Genomic DNA, 10,000 nt, shown 5'->3' on the forward strand with positions numbered 1-10,000 from the left:
GTTTTTCCTTCACTCACAAAATATCTAACCTTTTTGCGAAATTTGAATCCCGTTGTATTTCTCATACAGGAGTCTCCGAAGCAGTTGGCTATTTTCGCTGCTGTCGCCCAGCGGTGCAGCGACTCCTTCGATTTTCTTTTGCTTGTTTCTGATATCTTCATCACTTCGCAGATACAGTGGGTTTACCTGGATGTGATAAATAAATAGGCATGCGACGTTTTGGAGCTACGGACGGAAACCGGAAGTGAACTTTTGGCATGCTAGGAGAGTGGTCTCTGCCAGATTTTTCAACTAATCGTCTCTAACGGGAAAAAGATACTTAAAATATAAATGTGGTAGGGTCAAAACCAATTAAAAAGAAAACAGATCGCTTCCGGTTGCCGTGCGTAGCTAAAAAACGTCGCCTGTTTATTAAAGTTTCAAAGTTTTGTAAAGTTTCGGGACTTTCGAGAAACGCCCCCCTGGAGTCCCATGCAAGGCACCTCCCAACTTAATCAATAAAAATCTAAGGAAATGCTTATTGAAACTATGGTTGCCAGTGGCATCCACAATTACGTGCAAGACCCCATGAACATGGCTTGTCGGGGTCAATGGATCAATAGTTAAACCACCCGCTCACTTATTTTCGTAAAATAAGTATGGGCCCAGGCTTTAATTTACCTGGACACATGAAAATGGGCCATTTCCGAGTTGCTGTTTGTCTCGGTTTCGAAGTGAGTTTTGGTGCTCAACTATTCTAAGGGAAATGAGTTTGATTTGCGTAAGAATACGCAACTCATTTCCTTTTGAATGGTTGTGCACCAGGACTCGCTTTGAAACTGAGGCATGCAGCAACTCGGAAATGGGATATTCAAATATCTTTAATTGGATTGGAACCCATGACCTCTGCGATGCCAGTGCATTGCTCCACCAACTGAGCTATGAAGTCACTCAGTTGGAAGCGGGTCAATTTGTTGGCCTCATTTATTCCCGCGAAACGATTAAAGAAAAAAAGGAAATTTATAGCATTAGACGTGCGGATTTCGGAGACGAAAAAACTGATCATGGGTCATGGGTCATGAGTCATGGGTCATGGGTCATGGGTCATGGGTCATGGGTTTTAAAATCCCTCTGAAGCCACCAGAATTTTTCAGGTGTCCATAAGAGACAACTGCTTAAATTATCCACTGAGATAAGTGCGAGGAGGATATAACCCGCATTTCTTTCAGTACGCTTATAAAGCGAAGTCTGGAGCGGCTGAATTTAGACTAGTTTCAAGTTCTCTGTCAATAAAGTGTCCAGATAGGGCATCACTTCAGTCTATATTTTGTTTTAAGCGTACTATTCGTCTGCTTTGTGGTCCGTCGGGAACCTTAGACACTTAAATTTTGCTTCCACGACATCAAGCGGTAAAATCTCGGGCTTCTTAACGTGTAACACTATCGAATGTCCTGTAAGACTAGTTTTTCGTCTCCTCTTCTGTGGAAACTAATGCCATTTCCGCTATAAAGCCAGCATTTTGTGTGTAGTGATATGCTGGAAAACTGCTGGCATTGTATGCAGACCAATAGGCCTTATGCGAGATGATGTCATATGCTCAAAAATTCACCATCAAGCCTCGTCTGAACAAAATTGTTCACATCATCTGGACATGCAATACTCTTTGCACGTGGGTATTCTTTACAAGTTTGCTCCTTTGGGATTCAGCTCAATGCTAAAATTTACCAGTTTGATTTTCGAATTCGAGGCTTGGAGGTGAAATGAGCTGGTCAGACGTCATCACGCCTAAGGGCTATTCGGCACAGATCTGTCACCTATTGCTTACATCAGCGCCATCTTAAATTACGTCATACGCGCTTGCGCATCTCGGTTTTGATACGTCTTATGCGCAAATGACGATTTCGCACTTAGTGATTGCTAGTATGGAGTCAATTTGCACCAACACAATTATTTTTGGCAAAGGAACGTATTTTAAGAATGATCTTTCAGACAATTAAAAACATTCCAGATTTTCAACAATTTAGTTTTTGTAACGTCATCACCTCTTTTCTTCAAACTTTCCATTTTTAACCACACAAGCCTCACATATTAATACTTTCACTAGACGTTCTTTACATAAATACATCGTCTTCATGGCATCTCGGCTCGTCTAGTGATTCCAACTTTCAAAGTTCTCCCATGCAAAGAAACGCACTTCATAATCAATGATTACTCCGAGATTTATGTGTACGAGTACTCGAACTGAAAAAAGGCATCGCGATCTTCCATTCAGATACCAACCCGCCCGATAGGGATTGACTTCAGTGACCTATTTCAAAGGATTTAAATGTGAAGACAAGCACTGAAGCTGTTCAATAGTCAATACGGTATTGACCACTAAGCTGAATTGGTGATTCACAAGTCTTTCACTTTATTCACACGAAAGGTAGAACTAATAACCACAGTAATTCACGCTTTAACTTGCTGTGAAAAAGAAGTTGAAGTGAACTCTGAAATGATCAACATGTGAGCCTCAATGCCAGTGTTACTTGATTGCTTTTTATTTTCTTTAATCTTTCTGGGTTTCGTATTTTATTAGTAAGTACATGACATGGTCCCCTCTGATCTGGGGACTATTTACATTGTATCGTTTCCTCAGAAACGATGCTTAGTTATTTTTGCCACAACTTACCTTCTTAAATCAAACAGATCGCACTTACTTATGATTCAGAGTCTAGCCAAGGGCAAAGTATTTCAATCCTGTCACATGAGTCATAGTACTCATAGTTCATAGGTTTATTTACCCTCGGATTTTAGAGTAGCTTCCCAACCATGTACACCACAGAAGACAGACCACAACACCGGGAACTACATGCCCTAATCTTTGCGACAAGTGTGTTGGTTCTTTTACGTCCACAGGATTTACATGCTGAACATTGAAGGATTGTGAAACGGGGCCTACGGTTCATCGTCTTTATCGAGAAGACTAGAGAGTCTAACCATTTGCAGAAGTCATTACAAAGGCACCATTTTCTCCTCAGTTATTTAAAGACCTGAGTGTTGGTCCGGTCGCAGTCGAACTCACGACCTCCTGCATTGCAGCCCGGTGCTCAAACAACTGAGCCACCGGTGCGTGGTGCTACTCGGCGCTTATGAACACAACTCAAGAAGTACATGATCGTATCCTCAAACTTTGGTCCTAAAAGATTGTTTCTTAATTCCCCTACCCTTCTCCTTTGCTTCCAAAGAGATTGTCGAACGCACCTCAATAATCCGAGATTACTGCTAGTTACTAATCGTTGGCGCATCCTTTCCCTTTATAGCAAATTGTTGGCATAAGGACCCCTGATGAAGACATTAGACAGGGTGTCGACAGATTGGGTTTTGAATCGTAACTTTGTATGCTACGTTCAAATTTCGTCTAATCGTAGTGTAGCATCAAAGTATGTCTGATTAGAGAGAGAAATTTAGCCGTGATACGGCAAACGTCGGCTTGCCACTTCACGTTTCACGTTTCACCCATGGCAACTCGAGTATTTAGTTACTAAAAAGCAAAACAAAACTCTGAGTCTTTTAAAACATTGTTTGTACAAAAAAACAAACGCTATATGAAATGAAAATCCTTTACCCGTCAAATTTTGAGAGTTTCGATGAAGCTGTTTTGTCTGTCAGAGAGTCAACGTGAGTTCATGGAAAAATTTGCGGGCAAGGAGTCATTTATGAACTATCTATGACCATGAAAACTAATTTTTCCTCCTTTGGCATATACCGGAAAATGGTTTTGGGGTACGTTTTTCCGCCAGCAACTTCCTATGTAGAAATGAGAAGAAAATTTCATGTATACGGTAAACACGAAAATGCCTACTTTCACGTAAAAACAGCAAGCGGCAGCCTGCAAACGTAGAAAAGGGCGGGAAAATCGTGGTCACGTGATCACTTTTGCCGTTCGCGTTTCACATAAACATGATGATAAATCTCTCTGGTTGCAACGTGAACTGCCACATTCGTTTGATTTGCTAACCTTAAGAACATCATCATGGAATCGTTTGAACAAATCTCTAACTTCTTCGCCTCCCGAAATGTCATAATTGTTGTTGAACAGCAGACTTCTCAGCTCAGTGATAAGATTATTTTTGACTTTCATCACCAGTGCTCCTTTTTTCTCAATTGACTCTGGCACTTCGCTCTTTTCCAAATTCTTAAGCTCCTTTTCAACCTAAAAGTCAAACCAATCATTGCTATGAACTGTTGGACCCACTTTTATATTGCGGTAGTTGTTTAATGGTGGCATCAAAATAAAACACGCTTTATTAACATAAGACAATGACCGTTTTCACACTTAGAAGACGGGCAAATCGTCTGATGTGAAAACGGGACAAAGAAATTTTTAGACAACTTAGTCGCCTGAAATAAGACGTTCTAGGAAGACGATTTGTCCCTCGAGACGAACAAGTCAACCTAAGTCCGATCTAAATTCACATAAGACGAACCAATCGCGGCTAATTAACCACCCACCGCGGAGAAAGTCATCTAACTTCACAGTCGTTCTGCTTCTTGTCATCTTAAAAACATCTTAAAAGATTAGCTTTCCAAAACAATCGGATGGCAGTTTCACAAATGGCTTTTAGGCCCGAAAAGTTTTCGGGGCTTTCGAGAAACGGGCCCCTGGGACCCGTTTCTCGAAAGTCCCAAAACTTTACGGGCCATTTTCGGGTGTCACAATTCCCTTTGTATCTCAAGAACGGAGAGGATTTAAGTCAAACTTCGCAGTCATTTTTCTTTTTGTTACCTTTAAAACATGTTGAAAGATAGAGACGAGCGGTTGGCAGTTTCACAAATGGCTTTCCGGGTCCGAAAAGTTTTCGGGACTTTCGAGAAACAGGCCCTGGTTCCAGTTGTTCAAAAGGTGGATAACGCTATCCACCGGATAAATCACTGTACATTGGATAGCGCAATTGGTTTTGCTAGTGGTTATCCACTGGGATAGTGACTTATCCGGCGCTATCCACGTTTTGAACAACCGGGGTCAAAGGTGCAAGTAGTTAGATGCAAGCAGATATCTATAAGCGTCACAAAGTGTCTCCCAAATGCTGCTACTCAAGTAAGGATAAACTTCCGCATTTACCCTGACGTAAAAATAACGCTAAACCTTACCCTAACCTTACTGGTAGGAAATGCTTAGACTTAAATGGACAATTCGTGTTGAATAGAGCGAGCTTAAACGAGTGTCGTAAAACCAAAACCAAAGTAATTAATTACTTTGGCCGATCAAAAAGGACGGAGACAATCCAGTAAACCAATTAAGTAATTACACGTAGCCGACACAAAGCGCTGGAAAATGTGCACGCGCGAGCCACGATTGGTTTTGGTTTCACTTCTGATTGGTTGAAAAAATGGCGCGAGAACTTTGAACCAATCACTGAGTGAAGTAATCATAAACCAAAGCAATTCGTTAATTACTTTCGACACTCCATTGAAAACCGCTCTACCAAAATTGGGCCGCTTGCATCTAATTTATTGCACTTCTGGACCCAAATGGGAGCAAAAACGCAAAGTTTAAATTGACCAGAATTATTAAAGCATCGTGTTCTCTCTTTCCTTACCACTGTCTTTCTTTCCTTCATATCTCTTACTAATCCGGGAATTTCAGCTATCATTTTGTTTGCCAGTAAAGAGATCATACATTCCATAAGCCGTTCAATCCCACACAAACGTTGAATGCTTTTGTAGTGAGGATGGGCTGCGAACCATTCTTTTTCCTTGATTTGGGTCATCGGCGCGTCCCAGTCCTTCTCGGTTGAGTCTGTACCATCCTTGCCTGTTTTGGGATGGACGATGAAAAGCTTCAACAGAAATTTACAAAACCAACGGTACCAACACATTTTGAGCACAGATGAAAAATTAGTATAGGTAATGACATGATTTCGAGTGCATCTTGGTGTAAATAAGCGCGAGTTAAGTTTTCAGACTAAGGAAATTGCACGAGCTCTTAGGACAAGTGCAATTTGTAGTCTGAAAAACTTACTTACGCGAAATTACACGAGAAATCATGGGATTACTCTCCAGGGGCTCATCAAGAGGTCCATACTTAGAGCCAACCCTTTTGACTTGGAGTCAGTCCTTTTGACTTAGAGCCAACCCTTTTGACTTGGAGTCAGTCCTTTGCCGAGTACATGTACATTAATTTATAGAACGCCTCACTTGGGAGATTCAGCACGCCCATTGTTGTGAAAGCCAATCAAAACAGAGCTATCTGAGCGTCGAGGGAAATATGATACTTCTCGCTAGAAAAACCTGTTCCTAAAAATAAACTAGGAAAGGGTTGACTCAAGGTTTTAGTGAAGATTGAGGGTTCCCTTGACGACCTCTTCATTGTTTTCTCTGAAGTTTTATTCATGGTTGAAACAGATTAGAATGTCTGCCAAATTCAAACTTTTACAAGACTACCTTTAAACTTGGAAAACGAAGGATTCATTTGTAATTGAATAATAATAACAATAATAATAATAATAATAATAATAATAATAATAGGGTAACTAGAATTACACATGTAACTTTCATCGAGGCACCATGAAAAATGCACTTTTTTTTTAGTCAATCATAACTGCGTAATTTTTTCATGTATATTATTATTATTATTATTATTATTATTATTACATCTGTTAATTCTAGTTGTACCCCGGCCAATAAAGTGTTAGTATAATCGCACGACCACGGGTGAACTTTCCAAGCATCGGGAGTACCTATTATTTCCGAAGTGTCCGAAAAGATCGTGAGATTCATGGTTCTAATAAGCTCAACGAACATTTTGTCGATCGATTCTCGGGGGAAGACTGATTTATTTATGTAAACTGCAATCCGCTGTGAAACTTAAAGAAATCAGCATGGCCTAGAAATATGTTTATCTTGCGAAAGGTGCTGTCAATCTGACGTGAGGTCACGGGAGCTTAATTGACATGCACCATTATGAAAAGACCGGTAAACTACTTTGATGGCGTGATTTACCAGAATAATGATAATGATGATGATGATAAAGCGCTCAAATCCTACCTCTTAGCAAAATAAAACGACCTTCTTCCAGGGTAAAACTTGATTGATTCGTAGCTACTTTCTTTCCCATGTCGTCCTCCTTTCGCAGCTTGTCCGGCTTGGTCAAAACACAGATGGTTCGTGCTCTGTAATCCTTGGCCTGCTGCATCACAAGATTAATCGCACTGTCCCCAGTGGGGTCCCCTACTTCGGACACTATCACTATAATGCTCTTTGTGTTCTTTTTAATATATTCCAGCACAAGTTCTTGTGTCACGCGATTCATTCGTTGGTCATCATTGGCGAAGTGTGCGCCGGGTAGGTCTACCAAAGTTAGGGTCGTGAGTTTGGGGCCTGGAAGTGACAGATACAAAGACTCATTAAATGTTGACAGATTTGTGTAAATCAACGGGAAATGGTCTTCCTTAAATGGCCTTTACACCCGACCAATAAGAAAAGGCTGGATCCAACATGTTGTTTCAACATCGCCCAACAATGCTGGATCCAGCATGTTGCATTCGTTTGGCCGCCATGTTGGAGGATGTTGAATGATGTTGACCGAAGTTTGATTTCCATCAAAGATCTTCTTTAACATCATCCAACAATGTTGAATCCAACATGTTGCACTCGTTTGACCACCATGTTGGACGATGTTGAACAAAGTTTATTTATTTGATTTCCATCAAAGATCTTCTTCAACATCATCCAACATTTCTTTCGTTCTTTGGTGTGAACAACAATGTTGAATGCATTTAGCCACGGTATTCAACATTGTTGAACGCGTACATTCCCATGCGGAGCTCTCGGTATCCATGGCGATCATTTATTCGCCAGTCGTTTCGTGAATAACACGTTCCTTAGGTCAAGTGAGGCATTCAGCCGGAGCTCATTACACATTTCGGAGCCAAGCGACTAGGAGTATTTTCACCTCCCCTGGGTGAGGTTCTTGTCCATGGCAAGGTTATACACCGAGTAACGAATAGCCCATTTCCGAGTTACTGATTCCCTCGGTTTCAAAGCGAGTCCTGGTGCGCAACCATTCAAATGGAAATGAGTTGCGAATTGTTATGCAAATCAAACTCATTTCCCTTACAATAGTTGGGCACCAAGACTCACTTCGAAACCGAGACAAACAGCAACTCGGAAATGGCCCATTGGCGGTGACCATTTATATTCCTGAGGCGGGTGGAGAAATGTTAGGGTGCGTTCGATTGACCCTATTCCGGAATAAGAATACTTCAAGGGATGATTTAAAACGGTATGTCTAGCGATTTGAAGCAACAAGGATAATAAAGATATGTTTAAAATAGCATTTTTGACAATTTTAATGCGAATCCCCGTAAAAACGAAGGACTTCTATCTTCTATTCCACGTATTCCTATTCCGGAATACGGTCAATCGAACACACTCTTAGAGTGCCTTGCTAACGGAACCCGAGTCATTAAACTCAGAGAGCGTCCAGTTAAGGATAAAATTTCTTCGGAAAGGCATAGCTAGCTTTCGAAGACATTTTCGAGGGATATCTTAGGTGGAGCTTTCGAATCCTTTTGAAATTCGAAAAACTGAACATGCGCATGTGCTGAAGGAACATAGTTCAGTTCGCATTGTCAGACGAACAAATTCAGCTACGAGAGTTACGTTCGAACTCCGAAGCAAATGATAAAAGGCATCTATTGCTTATCAGTGGTGAGAAGACTCGGCTCCCGTATATCGTGTTTAAATTTTCAGAGAGAGCTCATTGCGCACTGCACTTTCAATATTTAGCACTGATTAGAAACTATAGACTTGTGCTAACGAGGCAGCAAAAAATGTAAACAAAGATTCCTCGAAATATGTAACATAGTCCAGAGGGGAGTGGAAAGAGAGATTTATTTTATTTCATTCTTACCTTGCAAAGTAACATTGACTGGTGTCGTAGATATCGGTGTTCCCTGCTCCTTAGGAAGACGTTGTGCAACTTGATTCAAAAAATCCTCTACTGTTTCGTCATTGGGGTTTTCCACTACGCCACCAATATCCGGGATCGTTTCACACCTCACTTCCACCAGCGTCTTTGCGCCATTACGAAGGTTGAGTATTATGGGATACGTGGTGCGCGCCTGAAGTGTATTGGCTGTTTCATTGCGTCGCATGGGGAGAAGATAACGACCGATCAGCCGGTTAATAAGCGTTGTTTTTGCCATATTTTGGCGCCCTACCATGACTAGATGCGGGATGTTGAAGGCTTGGCGCAGAGTCTCGTTGCTTATCATGGTTTGAATGAAGTCCAACACTGCGCCAAACTCGCTACTGCGGCCATATTTGGAAACAGGTGATTCAATTTGGCTTGCCATCTTGGACTAGGGATCCTGTGTAGCTGGAACACAATGCAATGCCCCAATATGGTTTATTGTAATTAAGTATTCCAAAGGTACAAATAAGGAATAGCACATTTCCGAGTTGCTGTTCAGCCTTTGTCTCAAAACGAGTGTTTGTGCGAAACCATTCAAAAGAAAATGGATTACTTATTTTTGTGCAAATTAAACTCATTTCCATTTGAATAGGAAAGGAACTTTATTTAAGTGTCTTGTCCTTCTAGCGCTGGAGCACTAATTGGGGACACTGTAAACTGAAATTAACAATTAACACAAATCAAGTCAAATGTTGGTTTTTGAGGAGAGGGGAAATCGGAGTACCTGGAGAAAACCTCTCGGTGCAGAGTAGAGAACCAAGAAACTCAACCCACATATGACGCCGGATCTGGGAATCGAACCCGAGCCACAATGGTGGGAGGCTAGTGCTCTCACCACTGCGCCATCTCTGCACCCGACGTCGACTCGTGTTGAAACGGAGGCAAACAACAACTCGGAAATGGACCATTGAATTGATTTGAACTGAATTTAACGAACAATACGGAGTTGTGAGCTATGTTGGCAGTCGTTACTTGGATTTGTAACCACGCGATGCAGTTCGAGTCAAAGACCCTCATTTCACCCTTGCTCACCATAGAGTCTCCAGTAGCTCAGGGATTATA

At 41.4% G+C, this 10,000-nt stretch overlaps 1 protein-coding gene across 2 annotated transcripts in view; it reads right to left on the minus strand.

Annotated features, from left to right (window-relative positions):
• The window catches only part of LOC138051472 (uncharacterized), a 27,809-nt gene that overhangs the window by 5,467 nt on the left and 12,342 nt on the right, over positions 1-10,000 (minus strand). For both annotated transcript variants that reach the window (XM_068897678.1, XM_068897677.1), the window contains exons 2-6: positions 8,876-9,343; positions 7,009-7,341; positions 5,562-5,776; positions 3,980-4,174; positions 30-186 (exon numbers count right to left, since the gene is read on the minus strand). In XM_068897678.1, coding sequence (XP_068753779.1) covers positions 30-186; positions 3,980-4,174; positions 5,562-5,776; positions 7,009-7,341; positions 8,876-9,320 — 1,345 coding nt within the window. In that variant the 5' untranslated portion in view covers positions 9,321-9,343. The remainder of the gene's footprint in view (positions 1-29; positions 187-3,979; positions 4,175-5,561; positions 5,777-7,008; positions 7,342-8,875; positions 9,344-10,000) is intronic.

The sequence above is a fragment of the Montipora capricornis genome, chromosome 6 (genome assembly GCF_036669925.1).
Source record: "Montipora capricornis isolate CH-2021 chromosome 6, ASM3666992v2, whole genome shotgun sequence".
Taxonomy (NCBI): Eukaryota; Metazoa; Cnidaria; class Anthozoa; order Scleractinia; family Acroporidae; genus Montipora; species Montipora capricornis.